Genomic DNA, 20,246 nt, shown 5'->3' with positions numbered 1-20,246 from the left:
CTCCTAGAGAACAGACAAGGCTTGGCTCCTCTGTGCTTGTTTCCCCTGCGTGGTGCAGGGCACAGAGATGGCCTCCGGTGAGGGTAAGGTGGAAGTTACCAAAAACCAAACTTGTCGCCGTCGAGTCGATTCTGACTCATAGCAACCCTATAGGACAGAGTAGAACTGCCCCATTGGGCTTCCAAGGCTGTAATCTTTACGGAAGCAGAGTGCCATACCTTTCTCCCCAGAAGTAGCTGGTGGGTTCGAACTACCGACCTTTCAGTTAGCAGCTGAGCACTTAATCACTGCGCCACCAGGGGTTTTTTGGAGGAGGATACACCAGCTTCCCACTTGGGTGTGAGTGCGCACATGTTCCTGAGTGTGTAAGGACCTGAGCACAGTCAGAATTCCTAGGATTGCTTTGTAGGGATACCGCAGGCCATGGGCAGCAATGCTAGCCTGTTTGAGGGCTGACATCGGACGTTATGGAAGATCGTGCTGCATGGTCAATCTTCTCCAGAGGCAGTGTCCACCTTCTCTGACTCAGCTGAGTCTGTTTCTGCTGGGCTAGTTTTCTCTGTGGCCTGCGGTATTAGACATCCGGCCCCTGGAGAGAAGCTCAGAAACCAACTTTCTCCCCGCCCACTCCTCTGTCAGCAGCTGTTATTTATCTATTGGGACTTCCTGCCCATCTCTTACCAATTCTTTACAGCCCCTCCGCCTACTTCCTGGGCAAAAAAAAAATTTTTTTTATTATCAGCAGTGAAACAGGCAAGCTGTTTATCCCCTGAACCCACACCCTTGCCCTGGAGACCAGAAGATCCAAGAGCTTCTCACCCATCTCTCCACTTGGCTGTGCTGGTGGGTTTAGGGGTAACTGCAGCAGTGGGGGGTGGGGGAAGGAAGGGAGCCAGGCCTAGACTGAGGTTCCTGAGCCACCCCCGTCAGGGACACACCTCCTGTTTCTGCTGTTTTCTGAGGCAGAGGCCTAGGGGACTCACACTCAGCAATGGGCTCACCTAGAGACTCACCTCCACCCAGGGCCTCAAACCAGTTCCCCCTTTGGAACCAGTGCCTCCTGCACAGCACCTTCTTCCTGGCCAGCAGGCACTGGCAACATCAAGTGCACAATCCTTAGATACACCCAGCCTGAGAATCCTTCCCAGCACTCCCAGGCCTTTTGCAAGAGTTTTGCTCTTTTCGTTTTGTGGGGATGATTTTCTGGTACCCAGACTTAGGTCACTCAGTGCTGCTCAGTTCTGCTGCCTGAGAAAGGCTCCAGAGGTGAATCAGAGACTACCAAGGTTCAGGGTAAAACCTTGAGAGGCGGAGGAGCAGGGGGAGGAGAAGGTCGCTGGGGATGAAGGAGTCTGGACACAGACACTGGAGCCACTCAGGCGAGGAGGCCTCTGTGACAGGTCCTGTCCCCGTGTGCGTGTGGTGGGTAAGGAGGGGGTGTTCCTGGAAGAGGTGGTTAGGGTGAGGGCTGGAGGCTGGGAATGGGGTGGGGCCTGCCCAGCAAGGAACGGAGCTCAGCCCTGGAGGTTTCTGGGAGAGCAAGAGCCCAGGGAACCAAGAGATAAGGTGGGTGTAGCTGCAGAAAGCTGGTGCCAGGCCTTACCTGAGGACCTGTACATCTGACCTGCCAGGGCTTCCACCCTGAGGTAGGAGGGACCCTGGCCAGCAGGTAAGCCAGCAGCTCTGGGAGGAAGGTGCTGGGGAGGGGGGCTCTGGTGCGCTGGACATGACCTTATTTCCTCCCCCCCAAATAACCAGCTGTCTGGTTTCTGTACTGTTGAGTACATGTTCCCTGATCCTCCCCAGATGCTTGTTCAGTTCTCGTCCCAAATGTCCCTGGGGAGGCGGAGCATCTCCTTGGCAGGGTGCTCTTTCCTGAGGCCGAATGGGGAGGATAGGGAGGGGTACTCCTCGCTTGTCCCAGTTTTTGGCTTGGGTCCCCAAGGGATGACACTCGGCTGTGGGGTTAAAGTAGGGAAGAGAGAAGGCTGGGTACCCAGTCACAAGTTCAGGGGCAAAGAGCACATTTGTGATTCTGTAATCCAAAAGGTTAACCCTTCTTCCCAGAGATTATCTCTTCTACCACCCTCCACCCTCACATGGCCCAGCTCGGGGGGGCCCAGAGTCCAGGCCACTGTGACCACAGGCACATCTGCAGGTAGCACATGGAATGCCCAGGGCAGGCTGCAGGCAGACAGGGACGTGATGTGTTCAGGAGCGGCCTCGGAGCAGAGGGCTACTCTCTGGAGGAGCAAGCTTGAGGACAAGGGGAGGAAGCCACCCATCAGAGCGGGGACAGGAGCAGGGGTGGAGGGAGCCCACCAAGGGAGGCAAGTGGGCGCAAACGGCAAAGGCCAAGCCCGGGTTGAGGGTGGGAGGGCTGTGCTGCCCCTTGGCAGTCGCACTGTGCTTTATCACAACTCCCTATGCAGCCCCTTCTTCACGAGGCCGCACCACTGGGTCGCCTGAATCAAGCAAGCGTTGGGACCCCATTGTTGCCCTCTGTCCTTCACCTACCCCTCTTAGGCTCCAGTGACAGGGCCCCTCGCCTGGCTGCCAGGCCCTGTGCATCATGCAGCCCAGGGGCCTCAAAGGGCCCCGCGCCTTTGAAGGGATGTGTCTGCTGCTCCTACTGTTGCTGTCGTCACCTCCTACACCCATAACCTGCGCCCAGACCCTGCCGGGCGCCCCCAGTGTCCCAACCATGCCTCCAGTCTCCCCCAGTGTCCCCGGCCTTCGAGAACGGGCACAGGCTCTGATGCGGGCCTTCCCACTTGTGGATGGGTGCGTAGGTGTGGTACGGCCATAGATGGGGGTTGAATGCACCCCTGGGCAAGAGAAGGGGCCCTGAGCATGCAGGGCTAGTGACTCCTCCTCCCCCATACCACCCCTGGGTGCCCTCTCTCTCCCATCACCCTTTCCTCTGTCACCCACTTACTGGAGGAATTCTTCCCCCTACCCCTGGTTGGGCCTCAAGGGGTGTGCATAGTCTGTGTGACAGTGTGGAGTGAGTTCCAGACAGGCCCAGTCCTTGAGACATGTTATACCTGACCTGGAGTCCTAAGAGGCCCACCCACGTGTCTCTAACCTGATCCTGCCTTGACATCCCTCCAGCCACAACGACCTGCCCCTGATCCTGAGGAAACTTTACCAGAACAGGCTACAGGATGTTAACCTGCGCAATTTCAGCCATGGCCAGACCAGTCTGGACAGGCTTAGAGACGGCCTCGTGGGTGCCCAGGTACTACAGGGACACTCAGGGTGCCATGACATGGCTGCTGGGGTATGATGGGGAGTTCAGGAGCTCCAGAGACTATAACAGGTTAATGACATGGGAACTCAGTTACCATAAAACCAAAAAAAAAGAAAACCTGTTGCCACGGAGTCGATTCTGACTCACAGTCTATAGGACAGAGTAGAACTGCCCCATAGAGTTTCCAAGGAGCGCCTGGTGGATTCGAACTGCCAACCTTTTGGTTAGCAGCCATAGCACTTAACCACTACACCACTAGGGTTTCCTCAGTTACCATAGCAACACAAAACGTGCCATGACATGGATGCTGGGGGTTGCTCAGGCTAGAGTGAGCCAGCTTGGTGGGCATCAAGGTACCGCAGAACAAGCAGCACTTCACTCATGGCCTCTGGGCCCACTGGGTGCTGTGCCAGCTATGGAGGCTCTGAGAAGCCCAGGGAGCTCCAAGGCAGCTCCTCTTGCCCATGCCCACTCCTAGCCTTCCCCTAGTTCTGGTCAGCCTACGTCCCATGCCAGACCCAAGGACGGGATGCCGTGCGCCTCACCCTGGAGCAGATTGACCTCATCCACCGCATGTGTGCCTCCTATTCTGAGCTGGAGCTTGTGACCTCTGCTAAAGGTAGGCAGGCTACTGGGGGGTGTTAGGGACTTGACTGAGCTACTGCAGCCCATGAAAGTGATCAACTCACCTACCTGTCCCCAGCTCTGAACAACACCCACAAGCTGGCCTGTCTTATTGGTGTGGAGGGTGGCCATTCACTGGACAGTAGCCTTTCCGTCTTGCGTACCTTCTATGTGCTGGGAGTGCGCTACCTGACACTCACCCACACTTGCAACACCCCCTGGTAAGCACAGTGCTGTTGACGTGAACCCACTGCGGCAGGAATCTGCCCGAGGTCGCACCGAGGGCTCAGGTCAAGGTTCCTCCCTAGGATACGGCACTCACCCTGGAGTGAGGAGGGGAGCTGGGGTCTCCACAGTGAGACTGCATCCTTAGCAGGGACCTTCAAAATGCTAGGCACAGCCCAGCCTGGGTTCCTGCTCTTGCTCCAAGAGCTTGCAGGATAGAGAGTCCAGCAGGGCTTCTAAGGCTCTTGTGGCCAGGGTGTGGCCATTAGTCAGACCGCATCCTGGCCATCCTGCAGGGCAGAGAGCTCAACTAAGGGCATCCACCCCTTCTACAACAATGTCAGCGGACTGACCAGCTTTGGTGAGGTGAGGATCCTGGTTCCATACACTGCCCTACACGAGCACACACAACCTACCTGTTCCCTACAGATATGTGCACACGTGCACCCCTGAGGCCTTCCCCCAACCTGTCCCTGCAGAAGGTGGTGGCAGAAATGAACCGCCTGGGCATGATGGTAGACTTGTCCCACGTCTCGGATGCTGTGGCGCAGCGGGCACTGGAAGTATCACGGGCTCCTGTGATCTTCTCCCACTCAGCTGCCCGGAGTGTGTGCAAGAACATTCGGAATGTTCCTGATAACATCCTGCAGCTTCTGGTGAGAGATTGCCCTGGCCCTCGAACCTAAAGCAAGGAGGCCTGGAACCTGAGCCCCTGCCCCCTCATATTTTTCAAACCTGAACCTGAACACCTTTTGCCCTGCAAAACCACAGTCCACAGCCTCTGAACTCTTGAACCCAGGGATTCGAAGTGGTAAATACTCTCAAACCTGGCACCAAGACACCACCACCCAAACCAGGGCTGAGACTTCTCCATTCACACAAACCAGGATAAGGAGTGAAGACTCCTCTGACCCACAAGGTCAGGGCTGAACACCCTCCTCCCCGGGGCTCAGAGGGGAGCCAAGCTAAGTGTCCATTTGTCCACCTCTGCAGAAGAAGAATGGTGGCATCGTGATGGTGTCCTTGTCCATGGGGGTATTACAGTGCAACCTGTTAGCCAACGTGTCCACCGTGGCAGGTGAGCCTCGTCCTGGGCTCTCTGAACAGCTCTGACTTGGACCTGAAGCTTTGGGGACCTCAGGACTGCCCCAGTAGTTTGACCCACCCATGGGCAATAGACACAACTCCCAAAAGTCAATTGATGGACAGTACACAGAACTTTAGGGCCACCAAGTTAGTACTGTGATACTGATGTATGTAAGAGAGACAGTGATATGTAGATGCCACATGCTAACCACTTGCTCTTCTGGAGGGGCTCCCAAAGTGCCCTGTCCCTGCCTCCACCAAAGGGACAGGGCAGCCTAGAGACACGGGCAGGTCTCTAGGGGTCTTTATCAGTTGCACACTTTGTCCATCTCTTATTCTCTGTATCCCCGGAGAGGGGCCCGTATGAGGTTCTCAAGAGGGCTGGAGAAAGGGTGAATCCTGGACAGGGAATGGCCCATAGGCATGGCTCTGGGGTCCACTCCAAACCTGAATTCTAATCTACAGCCAGCTGGGATTAGTTTAGGTCAGACCTCAGGGCCCTCAGGTTATCACACTGGGTGCCAGGCCAGGAAGGGCTTGGCCTGCATGGCCTACGGGCTGCAAGAAAGGGAATCTGAAGAGTCGAGCACAGTTTCCACCCCAGCCTTGCCCTGAAAGCCCCACACTGCTGACTTTTCATCCCCCCAGATCACTTCGACCACATCAGGACAGTCATTGGATCCAAGTTCATCGGGATTGGTAGTGATTATGATGGGGCTGGCCAGTGAGTGCTTCCCTGTGGTTTGTCTGGGCTGGGTGTGCAGCCGTGGGCCTTCACAGTCACCATGCCCCCATACTGTGTCTTTATAACCTTTAGGCCTTGGTCACAGCCTCAAGTCTGCTGGCCCACCTGGCATCTCCCCACTCCCAGGGTCAGTATCCTGGGCTCTCCCTGTCCCTTCTGTGGCCCAGTGGCCCCATGCCAGGTCATTATATTTGGCTGAGCCCTGAGTCCCCATTGCTACCAGACAGGGTTCATTTGCCCAGCACATGCAGCCACCCCCAGTGGACCCACTCTCTCCAAGCAGACTATCAGCAAGTCTTTGTGGGCTGAGCATCTGCCCTACCTGCAGCCGGGCCTGTGCATGCAGCGATCAGCCCAGTTCTTAAGAAGCTTTTCTTCTTCTTCTTAATGGAGGAAAAATTCACATTCAGTGAAAGGCATAGATCTTAATTGTGCAATTCAGTGAGTTTTGACAAATATTCAGGGAGGTTTCGAGGTCTCCTTCTGAAGGATGAAGAGCAGAGTGAATCACTTAACTCCCTCCAAGTCTCCATTTCCTATTCTGACCAAGGCCGGGGTTCAGTGGCCCTAGGCACATATTGCTATGGTTCTGGGTCAGGCTGGACAGGGGACCAGGGCTGACGGCTGGCCTGACAGTTTCCCTCAGGGGCTGGAGGATGTGTCCACATACCCGGTGCTGATAGAGGAACTGCTGAGACGTGGCTGGAGTGAAGAGGAACTTCAGAGTGTCCTCCGTGGAAATCTGCTGCGGGTCTTCAGACAGGTGGAACAGGTATCCTGGGCTGGGCAAAAGGGTAGCTCAGCGGTTGGAGCAGGTGCAGGCAGCAGAGCTATGGGAGCTGCTGACCACCGACTGCCCCCTCCAGGTACGGGAGGAATATAAGTGGCAAAGCCCCCTGGAGAATGAGTTTCCGGATGAGCAGCTGGGCAGCTTCTGCCGCTCTGTCCTCTCAAATCTGCACCAGAGACAAGATCTGGTTCCAGACCAGAAACCACTTATGACTACAATACATTGGACACGCAAGTTATCATCTAAGCAGTCACTCTCAAAATCCTCGCCCCACATGGCCCCCAGCCTCACAGTGGTTGCTGCCTTCCCAGTCCTCATCCTGTGGCTCTGGTGACCAGTCAGTCCTGCCAGATGTCACTGTGGCAGCCGTCGACAGCCACAAACTTCCCCCCAAGTCGTGCAGGCACAACTATTTCCAGATAATAAACATTTTAGACATGGAAGCAGGTATGAGAGTCCTTCTCTGCAGCGGGAGTGGGTTCAGTGACACACGCGCCCAATGCTGCTGGGTGGTAGGAGACCTTGTAGCCTCACTAACACAATCCTGATAGAAAGAAGTCAGACATAGAAGAAGCTGGACCCTGGGGCCAATTGCTGCTGCTGGAGCAGCATGGACAGAAACAGAAAACACAGACACCTTCTGCTGCCTGCCTTTCAATTTTCGTCTGACAACCCCTATTGGCAGAGCACAACTGGAAGCCAGCTGGCATAGGGGTCTAGAAATGTGGTTTCAAGAGTTTGAGCCCTAGCATCACAGAGCAGAGCGCAGAAAGGTGATCTGGAATTGGGAGGCAATTGTTTCATAACCAGCGCAGCTGCAGGCCTATGGGGCACTAATTCTGATTCACTGTTTCTCCTAGGGTGTATTCCTTTGTGTTCCAACTCAAAGCTAGGCAAGTTCACCAGGGTCCTCTCTTGCCTTGGTGGACCCCGAGCACTAAGTACCATTTCCTTTAGCCCCATAACACTCCTAGAGGATGAAATAGCCCCAAAGGCCAGACTCATCTCTTTGTGCTTCCAACCCCCCTGGATCATCTCCAAGTAATTCTTCAATATCTTGCTAACTCTCTGACACCTTCAAGAAGATGCTTCATATATAAATTTTTTACAACATAAAAAAAGATGATTTTTATATTTGCCCAACTCTCCTAGCTGTTGTCAGGAGGAGTGGAACTTTGATTTACCTACTCAATCCGAACTAGATATCTTAAACTGTTTATGTATTACTTTGGTAGTATTTTTTAAATTAATTTTAAACATAATGCCCTCTCCTCTCACCTGAGATGAATACAGGAAGCAGCTGTAAGTTCAATGCTTCTGTACTTTTGATAAACTATTAGCAAAGTCATCATTCACTATATTGTTCAGTGTCAGATAAATAAAGGATCCACTCAGGTTTCTGAGAGGTGTAAATAAACCCTGTCTTTTGCCCTTCCTGGGAGAGCAAAAGCTGGTCTTTAATCCCAAGACACAAAGGAGGAGGCAGAGATAGAGAGAGGATAGTGGCCACCCAGAGGCGAAGGCCCTTTTCTAGAGACCCTGAAGTGAAGGACCGCTTGTCTGAGAGCCCAGCAGGCAGACACAGAAGAGAGGCAGCTCAGATTTCAGTCTGTGATATTGGCCTCTCAGCTTGACAAGACCTGGTCCAGGCCCGCCAAACCCATTGCCATCAAGTCAATTCCAACTCATAGCGACCCTATAGGACAGGGTAGAACCACCCCATAGGGTTTCCAAGGCTGTAAATCTTTACAGAAGCAGACTGCCACATCTTTCTCCTGTGGAGTGGCTGGTGGATTCAAACCACCAACCTTTTAGTTAGCAGCTGAGTGCTTAACCACTACGCAACCAGGGCTCCTTGGTCCAGGCCCAGGAGGCTCAGACATGGCCCAAATACAGTTCTGAATCAGCTCCCCTACATTGGGGCTTTTCCAGCAGAAAATGATTTATTATGCTGTCCAGGCCTCCGGCTAGCCTGGAGGTCACCTTGTCTCAAAGGAGGATTCCTGCCCCAAGTGAGGTCATGCATTGGACATGACCTTATTCCTCCTACTCTGTGCCTTGGAGGATCCTCCAGCTTCTCCCCAAACACAGTTGTCCTGCCCAAACTAGACTTTGGCCTGAGCCATTGGCCAACCTGGAATGCCCTCTCCACCCCACTTTGAGATTCAAACCTGATTCCCTTTCACAGCTCAGCTCTGCTCTGGTACCTTCACCAAACCCCTTCCACCATGCTCAGCCCTCACCAGCACCACCCACGACTTCCCTCAGCCAGGATGATAGTATTACAGAAAGCAATGAGACATAAAGTGATCAGTGAGTAGGTAACCCATGGCCACTATTAATTAACATTTGATATGTAGACTTCTTTACAGCCTTTTTCTGCATGTATGGAAACGCTTGTGGCATAGTGGTTAAGAGCTACAGCTGCTAACCAAAAGGTTGGCAGTTCAAATCCACCAGGCGCTTCTTGGAAACTCTATGGGGGCTGTTCTACTCCGTCCTATGGGGTCGCTATGAGTTGGTAATCGACTCGACGGCACTGGGTTTGGTTTTTGGTTTTTTATATTAATACACATACAGAAACAAAACGCGATACTAGAGGCTAAAACAAAATGCTCTATTTCCGTAACTATTGTTCTTAAATTTCACTTTTCATCTAAGAATATACAAAATTTCTGGCAGTCAAAACATATACAGTTTATCTAATTCACTTTCCTAAATCGGAGCTTAGAATTTCATAGAATATTTGACCTGTTGGGGAGGGAGAACACATCCCCGCTGCTAAATTCCCACATAGGTTTCCAACCTGTCTGGCTAGTAAGCGAGATTAGGAAGACCCCTCCCTGCACAGGCCAACCCGGCCCGTGGGGGCGCCCTCTGGGCTAGGGACGGGAGGGCCATGCTGCCCCCTGGCGGCTGTGCTACTCGGCGTCGCGGCTCCCCGCGTGTCCTTTGCAGGGTTTTGTGACTCCAGCCTTCCTTGCGAGGCCGTGCCACTGGGTCGCCTGAGTCCAGCGTCGAGACCCCATCGCGGCACTGTGCCTGCTTCAGGCTACCGCGATCGACCCCCCATCTGCCTACCGAGCCCTGTGCATCATGCGGCCCGCGGGCCTCGAGAGTCTCCACCGGCTAGACCGGCTGCGTCTGCTGTACCTACTGCTCCTGCTACTGCTGCCGCCGCCTCCCACACGCGTAACCTGCGCCCTGACTCCGCCTGGTGCCTCCAGCGCCTCCGCCACGCCAGGCCTCCCCAGCGCCCCCAGCCTTAGAGAGCGTGCGAGGGTCCTGATGCGAGCCTTTCCGCTAGTGGACGGGTACCTAGGGGCAGTGTGTGGGTGGGTGGTGGCTAAAAGCATCCTCTGGGCAGGGGAGGGGATCCTGAGCGTGCAGGGCTAGTGAGGAAACTCCCTCACACCACCCCTTGGAGTTCTGTCTTCCCCTGCACCCATGGGTGCCCTCTTCCCCACCATTAGCCCATCCCTGGTAGAATCCCCACTCCAAGCCTTTCCTCAGGATATCTCCTTATTGTCTGAGTGACGGGGGGTGGGGGGGTGGGGGGGTGGGGGGTAGGGGGGTGGTGGTGTGACAGGCACAGGCCTGGTGACATGTCCTGTGTGACCTGCAGAATAGGTCCCCACTCTGACCCTGTCTTGACACCCCTCTAGTCACAACGACCTGCCTCTGCTTTTGGCACAGCTTTTCCAGAACAAGCTACAGGATGTTAATCTGCGCAATTTCAGCCGTGGCCAGACCAGCTTGGACAGGCTTAGGGACGGCCTCGTGGGTGCCCAGGTATCACAAGGTGCCACGACAGGGCTGTTGGGGAATGTTGGGGCCACATAAACCTAGGTAGGCCACCCCCTGGGTGACTAGGTACTATGGGGCACACAATGTGCCATGATGTAGCTGCTGGGGAGCGTGGGGGCCTTGGAAACCAAGTCAGGCCAGCTATATGGGGACACAAATAAAGTGACAGAAAATCCCCTGGTGAGTGTGGGGGCTGCTGGAACCACAAAGAACATGGCAGATTGGCCTTGGAGTAGTTAGACAGCACAGGAAAAAAATAGCTGGCCATGATATGCCAAGAGTTTAGCCACTGGGAACAAGCTTAATAGGCATCAGGTAACATGGGGTTATGCAGTGCCTAACTTGGGGCCACTGGCCCAACGGGTGCCATGGGGGCTGAGGAAAGTGTGATAGGCTAGGGGATTTGGAGGCTACTCTGGCCTCGATCTGGACTCCCGGGCCTATTCCCAGTTCTGGACAGCCTACGTCCCATGCGAGACTCAGGACCAGGATGCTGTGCGCTTCGCACTGGAGCAAATTGACCTCATTCACCGCATGTGTGCCTCCTACTCTGAACTGGAGCTTGTGACCTCAGCTGAAGGTAGACTAGAGGTGGGATATAGTAACAGGCTAAGTCTGGTGGCTCTGGCCCTGGGCCCTAACCACTTGACACACCCTTTTCCAGGTCTGAACAGCACTAAAAAGCTGGCCTGCCTCATTGGCGTAGAGGGTGGTCACTCCCTGGACAGCAGCTTCTCTGTGCTGCGTAGTTTCTATCTGCTTGGAGTGCGCTACCTGACACTCACCTTCACCTGCAGCACACCGTGGTGAGCATAGCACCTGGCCAGGGTGGAATTGCTGAACGTGTGGTAGGGAAACTGCCCATCCCTGGGATCGGCCTGAACACAAAGGGGAGGTTAAAGATGCTCCTAGAGGGAGGATGGACTTCCCGTAGGTCCCTCACACTCCCAGAAAGCAGCTGGCCCTAAGTCCTTGCTCCTGTTCTAGAAGAGGGATGGATGGACAGACAGAGGGACTACAGAGTTCCCAGGTTCTGATGGTCAAGGTATGGCCAGCTACAGTGCCCTCTCCTGGCTGTCCTGCAGGGCAGAGAGTTCTACCAAGTTTAAACACCGCTTCTACAACAACGTCAGAGGGTTGACCGGCTTTGGTGAGGTGAGGACCCTGGTTCTCTCCCTACCCACTCCCTACAGATATGTATGCTCACACATGCACCCCTGACACCCCCAACCTGTCCCTGCAGAAGGTGGTGAGGGAAATGAACCGCCTAGGCATGATGGTGGACTTGTCCTATGGATCAGATGCCTTGGTGCGGCAGGTTCTGGAGGTGTCACAGGCTCCTGTAATCTTCTCCCACTCAGCCGCCAGAGCTGTGTGCAACCATTTGCTGAATGTTCCCGATGACATTCTACAGCTTTTGGTGAGCAGTCACCCCAGCCCTTGAACCCAGGGCTAGGCATATTCCATGCAAAGACTCCTGACCCTGAACAAAATTACTGGCTCAGGCCTGACACCCCCTCCAGCTCAAGGTTCCCTTCAACCCAAGGCTCCTCCATCTCTGAAACTCAGGCCCAAATAAGCTCCACCCAAGGACCCCACAAACCCAGAAAGTAGGACCTCTTCTATCTCCCGAAGCCAGGACTAAGCACTGCCCTACCAGGACCACCAGAGCACAGAAGGGTGGGCAGTCAGGCTGCAAGGGACAAGATGAGTATCCATTTGTCTATCCCTATAGAAGAAGAACGGTGGCATCGTGATGGTAACGCTGTCCATGGGGGTACTGCAGTGCAACCTGTTAGCCAACGTGTCTACTGTGGCAGGTGAGCTCCTTGTGCACCTCTGGCTTCAGCACATGCCTCAGTCTGGCGCACCTGTTGAGCAATGGGCAGACCTCCCGAGAACCCAGGGGCAGTAGACACAGCTCTTCTGTGCCACCCGGAACTGGGGCCACAGAGTTGATGCTGATGGGTATAGGGAGGCAGTCAAACACAGGGGCCAGGTATTAACAGTCTTCCTTAGACTGATGGACTGGCAGCCCCTCAGGCCTCTACCTCTGGGTCTCATTTTGGCTCCCAGTCCTTGAACCATTCATCCCCCACATCTCTGGGCAGGTTAGGCAGGACCCCATTAGACTTTCAAGGAATCAAAAGGCAGGGTGACTCCCAGCCAGGAAATGGCCAAAGGGGCAGCACTGAGGTCCACTCCAGGTCCAGAGCCCAACCTGTAGCCACTTCAGAGCTCACAACTGACTGTGAACTCTGTGGGGTCAACTGTCATGACCTGGAGTGCTGTGGGCAGGGAGCTGGTGAGAGTCTGAGCTTCCCCAGACCAGGGTTGGTCCCAGGCTGTAACTCCAGCCTGGTGCTCTCCACCACTAACCCCTACCCCTCTAGATCACTTCGACCACATCAGGGCAGTCATTGGATCTGAGTTCATTGGGATTAGTGGAAATTACGACGGGTCTGGACGGTGAGTATTTCCCTGGATTTTGTCTCAGGCTGGGATACAACACAGAGGCCTTTAGTCTCAGTCTCCCATCTTATAGTCTTCCCATCTTCAGGCCTTGGCCACAGGGTGTGGTCTTTGAGCCAACCTGACATCTCCTAGGGCCTGTTTCCAGGGCTCTCCATGTGTCTCCTGCGGCCCAGTGGACCCACTCCAGGTCACTACACTTGCTAAATACTCCTCCCCTCCCAGACACAGCTCATCTGCCCAACACATGCTCCCACTCCCAGCCCAGCAGACCTGTTGTAAGCTGACCATTTGCTCAGCTGGCAGAGGCTGAAGAAGCCCAGCCCTCAAGGAGCTTCCAAAGTTGCATTCACTAGGGTGAAGAACATGGCTTCACTGAGCCATCAGTTTCCCATACATATGGCTGGCGCTGGTGGGACAGTGGGCCCTGGACACATTGGGTAGAAGGCCTAGACCAAGATCAAGGCTGAGTTCCCACAGCTGGCCAGTGGGTGGCCACACAGATTCCCTCAAGGGCTGGAGGACGTATCCACATACCCAGTGCTGATAGAGGAATTGCTGAGACGTGGCTGGAGTGAGGAAGAACTTTGGGGCGTCCTTCGCAGAAACCTGCTAAGGGTCTTCAGACAAGTGGAACAGGTATGCTGGGCTAGGCAAAAGGACGCTCCAGTAGTTTAACCAGGTGAGCAGGAGGCTGTGGGAGCCACTGACAGCTGACTCTCACCCATAGGTGAGAGAGGAAAACAGTGGGCAGAGCCCTGTGGAGGACGAGTTTCCAGACAGGCCGCTGGGCATGTCCTGTCACTCCCACCTCCTACCTCAGCCTCACAGTGAGCATCATCTGGAACCAAACAAGTGGACAACCAGTCATGTCCTCCAGAGGCCCTCAAAAACCTCCCCACTTGCCCTAGTGACTGCCACCACCTTCTCAATCCTCATCCTGTGGCTCTGGTGACCTGGCCACTCCCGCAGATGCCACTGTGGCAGTCATGCACTCCCTCCTAGTCATTCAGGCACAAGCATATGCTGAAAATAAACATTTTGGCACAGAGCCAGGTACAAGTGTCCTTCCTTCTTCACGGTGAGCACAAGCTCCCAGTGCTCTTGAGTAGCGAAGGGTCTTGTGGTCTAGCCCCAGCTACTCAAGGTCGGTAGCTCCATCTGCCTCCAGCTTGGGCTGTCTCAAGAAGGGCAGAGGCATCTTACAAAATGCTTATGCTGAAAGAGGCACAGCCTCTGCAAAGCCTCTAGCCCACAGAAGAACACAAAGGAACTGAGTTCAATGTCAATTCCATCAATGGAGCATGACAGTGGGTGGGCTCCCAGTCTTCTTCTAAAAGGTTTAAATTTGGTTTTTTTAAGAAGCTGATACTGTTTATAGAATAAACGTAACATGTCTGCAATTGGCAGGAGAGAAAATTTGTGAGTGTTTTAAATTTTTCAGATGATGTCCTCTGATTTTTTTTAGGTGATTTTTAAGTGGAGGGGAAAAAATCACCAAATCATTAAACTTTAAAAAAAAGAGAGAAAGAAAAACTAATGCCATACTTGGCTTACTACAGACCCTCCTTCTTTGGCCACTTTCCTCTCCCAATCCACAGAGGTGAGCCAGAGCTAGATCAAAGTTCTTTCTGCGAGAACTTGATATTAAATCACATGCCCACATCTGTGGGGATCTATTTCTGAATTCTGTGTCATTTATTTGGGCTACTAATTCTTGCATTAATACCACTATCTTAATAATGGCAACTTTAAAATAAATTTTTGGTATCAGGTAGAGTGAGTCCTCTCACCATGCTCTTTAAAAATTTTATATTAGTCAGGGTTTGATTAGACAAGCAGAACCACTATAAATGGCAGTTATAAAATAAGGGGTTTGTTACAAGGATGAGACCTAACGGAAATGAGGGAGCAGGTTGAGAAATCCGTGCAAGGCTGTTGCACTTGCACTTGGTATTGGGTCTTAAATCTGTATAGATAAGCTGGAGAAAATGAACCCATAAGGACAAACTGGGACAACTGAATACCCATTTGGACAAAAAACAAAGAATACTGACCCCACCTCACACTGTACAGAATGCAACATACAGAATAAAATTAATTTGAATGTGTTATTGATCCAAATGCAAATGGTAAAACAATAAAGCTCTTGGAGGGTAGTGTAGGAAAATATACTTGTGACCTCAGCATAGGTACACTGGACAAAAAAAAGCATTAACTACAAAGGCAAAGACTGATACACTGGATTATATTAAAATTAATGACTTCTGTTCATCATAGAATACTATGAAAAGAGTGAAAAAGCAAGCCACAGAACGGGAGAATTTTTCAACACGTATAATTGACAAAAGGCTTATATCCAGAGACAGACAAGCCACCCAATATAAGAATGGGCAAGACACTTCAGAAGAAACTCTGCAAGAAAAGATATCCGAATAATCAATAAACATAAAAAAAGGTGATCAACCTCATTAGTCACTAGGGAAATGCAAAATAAAATTCATAATGAAGGTGACTAAAATTTAACAGGTAATACCAAGTATTGGTAAGGACATGGAGCGACAGGCATTCTCACACCCTACTGGTAGGAGTATGAATTGATAAAACTACCTTGCAAAACATTTTGGCATGTCTACTAAAGTTGAGGATATACATATCTAAGAACTTAGCAATTCTTTTCCTAGATACAGATCCAGCAAAAATATCTGCACATGTGCACCAAAAGACACAAGCAAGTATGTTCAGAGAAGCATTGTTTTTAACAATTCCCAATTATAAACAACCCAGCAGTAGAGAAATGAATCGTGGTATATTAACTCAGTGGAATAGTATACAGTAATGAAAAAGGAACAAACTACAGTTACACACAATGTGGATGAATCCCACAAAGTAATGTTGAATGAAAGAAGCCAGACACAAAATAATACATGTTGTATTATTCCTTTTATATGAAGTACAAAAACAGGCAAAACTTATCTATGTTGTTAGAAGTCAGTTATCTTTGGCGGGGGGTGATGACTAGAAGTAGGCATGAGGGAGAGCTTCTGGGTTACTGGTTCCTGATCTGGGTGCTGGTAACAAGGATGGGTTCCCTTTGTGAAAATTCAGCAGGGTATGTGAACTTTTCTGTATGGATATTATTCTTCAATACATGTTTTTCTTTTTTTTTTTAATAACAGGAAAAGCTAAACTTAATGCTCAGGAATACATATTCGGGGTGTAACTTTTATGCAGTATAGGAAAGCTAGGCAGTGGCTATCAGAAAAATCAGGATATTATCAGGAAGGTGCCTTCCTTTGGTGGACAGGAAGAGGGCAGCAGCTGGAAGAGGCATGAAAGTAGCTTCTGGGGTTCTGTCAATATCTATACCTTGATTTGGGTGGGGATTAGTTAGATGTTTACCTTGGGATAATACCGTGAGCTGTCAAATAGTGTGAACAGACCCCCTGCCCCACCCTTCTCTATCCTCACACTCCCTACGCCCCAGTTCTATTCTCTCAGCAACCGCTTTCAACTCTTTCAACCTTCCCTGAAGATTCTAGCTGCTCTGGCTTCCCCAAATACCGATTTCTTTCTCCTCAATGCAGCAAGACCTCTGGGGCTCTGTTTGGGCCCTGCTTACCCTCCACATTGAGGCATGGGAATTGCCTCTAGGCAGTAAACTAGCACAACTGTAGGGTTCACTGCATTTTGGTTCCCTTCCTTCAGGAATTATAGTCCTGCAGGGACTACTGTCTGACGTCTGAAAACCATTATTTTATACATTTTATCCAGAGTTATATTTGTTTTACCCAGAAGGGTAAATTCGGCCCTCTGTTATGCCATCATGGTTGGAAGTAGAAGTTCTGTTGAAACATTCTTCGTAATGAATTTCTGTTCCAAGGATGCTTGATAAAAGTATGCATTTTTTAATTGTTGGATGTAGAACTCTGTACATGTCTATTAGCTCATTAACTGTGTTGTTAAAATCTTACATCATTGCTGTTTTTTTCTTAACCTATTTGTAACGATGACAGTTGTGTTGAAATCTTCCATTATGATTGTGTATTTACTTTATATATACCATTATGGTATATTTAGGTGATGGTATATTTGGGTGAATATATCATTATGATAGTATTTAGTTGAATATACCATTATGATGATATATTCAGTTTGTCCCTAGAGTTCTTGTAGTTTTTTATTCAAATACTTGAGGCTATTTTATTAGGTGCATTAATGTTTACAATTTCTATATTTTCCTGATAAGCTAAAACTTTTATCATTATGTAATAACCGTCTCCATACCTATTTTATTGGATATTAACTTTATTGACTATTGTATTATCCCAAAGCCTCTGGAGATAATCCTTCTTTGCCTCTTCCTGCTCCTCGTGGTTCAAGGCATTCTTTGGCTTGGGCTGATAACTGTCATCTCTGCTTCCATCTTCACATCATCTTCTCCCCTGTGTCTCTGTCTGAAACCTCACTCTCCTTTCTCTTATAAAGAACACCAATCATTGGATTTAGGGCCCTTTTTTTTTTATGAATTCAGGACGAATCTATCTCAAGATTCTTAATTACATCTGCAAAGACCTTTATTCCAAGTAGGATACCATTCACAGGTTCCAGGGGACATATCTTTTGGGGGCCACTATTCAATCCACTAATGGAGCCCTGGAGCCCTGGTGGTGCAGTGGTTAAGAACTTGACTACTAACCAGAAGGTTGGCAGTTCCAATCTACCAGCCACTCCTTGGAAACCCTGTGGGGCAGTTCTACTGTGTCCTATGGGGTTGCTATAAGTTGGAATTGACTCGACAGCAATGTTTTTTTTTTTAATGGAGCCTTGGTGGCACAGTGGTTAAAGCACTAGGTTAACTGAAAAGTCAGCTACTCCATGGGAAACAGACATGGCAATCTGCTTCTGCAAAGATTTACAGCCTTGGAAGACCTATGGGGACAGTTCTAGTCTGTCCTTTAGGGTCGGTATGAGTTGGAATCAACTCATCAGCAACCGGTTTGGTGTTTTTATTCCACTCACTACAGAATGCTTGCTCATGGAATCCAGCCACTCTGTCAAACAGCTGTCAAACAGCTCATGGAGATGTCCACATGTAGAGGATGCAATGCTCCTGGCCCACAGCTGAAGTTGAGCCACTAGCCTACAGCCAGTAATAACTTGCTGGTCATGTGAATGAGTCTTCTTAGAAGTGGATCCTCCAACCTAAGCTGGTGTCTTGTAGAGAAAAGCTGTCCCTACAGAGATTTGTGAGCAAAACAAATGCTTTTGTTGATTGCTGTTTTTTTAAGCCACTATGTCTTGAGTGATTTGTTATGCAGCAGGAAACCCTGGTGTTGTAGTGGTTAAGTGCTATGGCTGCTAACCACAAGTCCACCATGCGCTCCTTGGAAATGCTATGTGGCAATTCTACTCTGTCCTATAGGGTCGCTATGAGTCAGAATCAACTTGAGGGTAACAGGTTGGTTGGTTGGCTGTTATGCAGCAATAGATCCCTGAGCAGATCACAGAAGAGTTCTATTTTTCATACCTTATATTTCTGCTTGTTCTTTTTTATGCTTTCTTTTCATTGTTTCATATTGCTAATATCCTCCCTTATCTTTTTTATTCCCCTTCCTTATCTTTTGTAATGCTTATTAGCTTAATTTTGAATTATTGATCCGTGTGTTCTAATAATTCTCCTGATACAATCTGCAAACCAGTACGTTTTCATTTTAATTGTCTTTGGTCGCTATGAATCGGACTTGACTCAAAGGCAACTTTTTTTTTTTTTTTTTGGTGCTCCTCAAATGTCTTTATTTTTTGCCTGTGAGCTTATTTTTCATGATGGTACAGGCTACTGGTCAGTCAATGGTATGGAAGAAGTTGTATCCTAGCCACAGAGTCCCCTCTAAGGTTGTTGGTTGGGTTGTGGTAGCCTATCTTCCCCATACTGGATCTGACCTCCCTTGAGGAGAGAGGCCATATCTGGGGGTGGGAATGGAGCCGTGGGGGACCTTTGCAGAGGACCAAGGGGGCACCTGTTCATTCTTTATTCAAATAATGTTCTGGGGCCAGGAACAGAGGATCCCAGGGTAACTTAAAGACCCCCACATCATCCTGCCCTTGTGAAATTCAGCCTAGTGAGGATGACAAACATTAATCAGAGATTCCCACCAACACACTTCTTTGAGATGGGTACTTAAAAAAAAAAAAAAAGTCCACTGCCGTTGAGTCAATTCCAATTCATAGCAACCCCATGAGACAGAGAACTGCCCCATAGGGTTTCCAGGAAGCAGCTGGTGGATTCAAACTGCCAACCTTTTGGTTAGAAGCCAAGCTCTTAACCACTGCACCACCAGGGCTTCAAGATGGGTATTAACCTGTTGCCACTGAGTCGACTCCAACTCATAGTGACCCTAGGTAAACTGCTCCCAGGGGAACCCAGATTTGAGTGGGAGAGGACTGTCAGAGAAGTCTTCCAGGAGAAGGCAGTACTAGATAAGGAGAAGTTTGGTGAGGGTGGGGGCAGGGGGTAAGAAAGGTGGGCCTGTGGCTGGGGAGGAGGGTGGCAAAGGATGAGGCTGCAGAGGTTGGCAGGGCTAGATGGAACAGGGCCCAAGCAAGGAACTGAGCTTTTCTCTTCAGAATAGATGGCTCTACCATGAGCCAGGGAGAGTAGGCAGTACAGCTGGAAGGCAGCTAATGTGGGTGGCTGACAGTGTCTGTGGTGTGAGGGTCAGGAGGTCAACTCGACAGACCCCGCCCACCCTGCAGTCAGGAGGGGGTCAGAATGGTGGTTGGCTGGGGGTCCCCTGCAAGGGCCAGTAACTCTGATTCCACAGGAAGATGCCATTCTGATATGCTAAAACCTCTGAGTTAAAGGGAGAAAAATGGAGTTAGACAAGTAAAATGGACTCTGGGTTTTCTGATAGAGAAAAAAGGAGCTAAAAGAAGGCCCAGAAAGATAAAGATGTTAAAGTAAAGCCAACTGGATCAAGTTGCCAGGAGCAGTGGAGTAGAAAATGAAAGAGAAAAGCTAGGAGTAGATAAGTAAAGGAACCCCCAGGAGATGAGACAATAAGAGAGTTAAAATGCAGGAATTTGTCCAAAGTGTCCAGTTACTGTCCCGAAGGGGCTAACGGGGTGGGAGTTCCTTCTTCCCGAGGGGGCAGCAGCCTCTGGGGAAGGAGTCCTTGGGGACTCACAGCCCCAACTCCTGCCTCACACCCAGCCTGTCTTCTGTGTGCTTGGGCTCCTCTACG

At 50.6% G+C, this 20,246-nt stretch overlaps 2 protein-coding genes across 11 annotated transcripts; both read left to right on the top strand.

The window, feature by feature from the left end:
* Positions 1 to 746: 746 nt before the first annotated feature.
* On the top strand, positions 747 to 7,183 carry LOC126064983 (dipeptidase 2-like). Of its 9 annotated transcripts, none has more exons than XM_049864587.1 (11): positions 747 to 843; positions 2,527 to 2,784; positions 3,115 to 3,241; positions 3,743 to 3,872; positions 3,957 to 4,098; positions 4,399 to 4,468; positions 4,582 to 4,758; positions 5,096 to 5,180; positions 5,837 to 5,912; positions 6,570 to 6,705; positions 6,800 to 7,179. In XM_049864587.1, the coding sequence occupies exons 2-11, from the start codon at positions 2,573 to 2,575 to the stop codon at positions 7,055 to 7,057; spliced, it is 1,413 nt and encodes a 470-aa protein (XP_049720544.1). In that variant the 5' UTR covers positions 747 to 843; positions 2,527 to 2,572; the 3' UTR covers positions 7,058 to 7,179. The 9 variants fall into 9 exon arrangements, with proteins under 9 accessions (XP_049720544.1, XP_049720540.1, XP_049720543.1 ...); XM_049864583.1 differs by having other exon boundaries at positions 1,215 to 2,784; XM_049864586.1 differs by having other exon boundaries at positions 747 to 1,400.
* Positions 7,184 to 9,152: 1,969 nt separating this feature from the next.
* DPEP3 (dipeptidase 3) lies at positions 9,153 to 14,047 on the top strand. 2 transcript variants are annotated; one of them, XM_049864593.1, is made up of 10 exons: positions 9,153 to 10,037; positions 10,389 to 10,515; positions 10,981 to 11,110; positions 11,195 to 11,336; positions 11,616 to 11,685; positions 11,774 to 11,950; positions 12,266 to 12,350; positions 12,924 to 12,999; positions 13,506 to 13,641; positions 13,733 to 14,047. In XM_049864593.1, exons 1-10 carry the CDS (start codon positions 9,820 to 9,822, stop codon positions 13,955 to 13,957), a joined length of 1,386 nt encoding a protein of 461 aa, XP_049720550.1. In that variant the 5' UTR covers positions 9,153 to 9,819; the 3' UTR covers positions 13,958 to 14,047. The 2 variants fall into 2 exon arrangements, with proteins under 2 accessions (XP_049720550.1, XP_049720549.1); XM_049864592.1 differs by having other exon boundaries at positions 9,154 to 10,037; positions 13,491 to 13,641.
* The last annotated feature ends 6,199 nt before the right edge of the window (positions 14,048 to 20,246 follow it).

This window comes from Elephas maximus, chromosome 21 (assembly GCF_024166365.1).
Source record: "Elephas maximus indicus isolate mEleMax1 chromosome 21, mEleMax1 primary haplotype, whole genome shotgun sequence".
In the NCBI taxonomy this organism is placed as follows: Eukaryota; Metazoa; Chordata; class Mammalia; order Proboscidea; family Elephantidae; genus Elephas; species Elephas maximus.
This window is presented reverse-complemented; position numbering and strand designations above follow the sequence as displayed.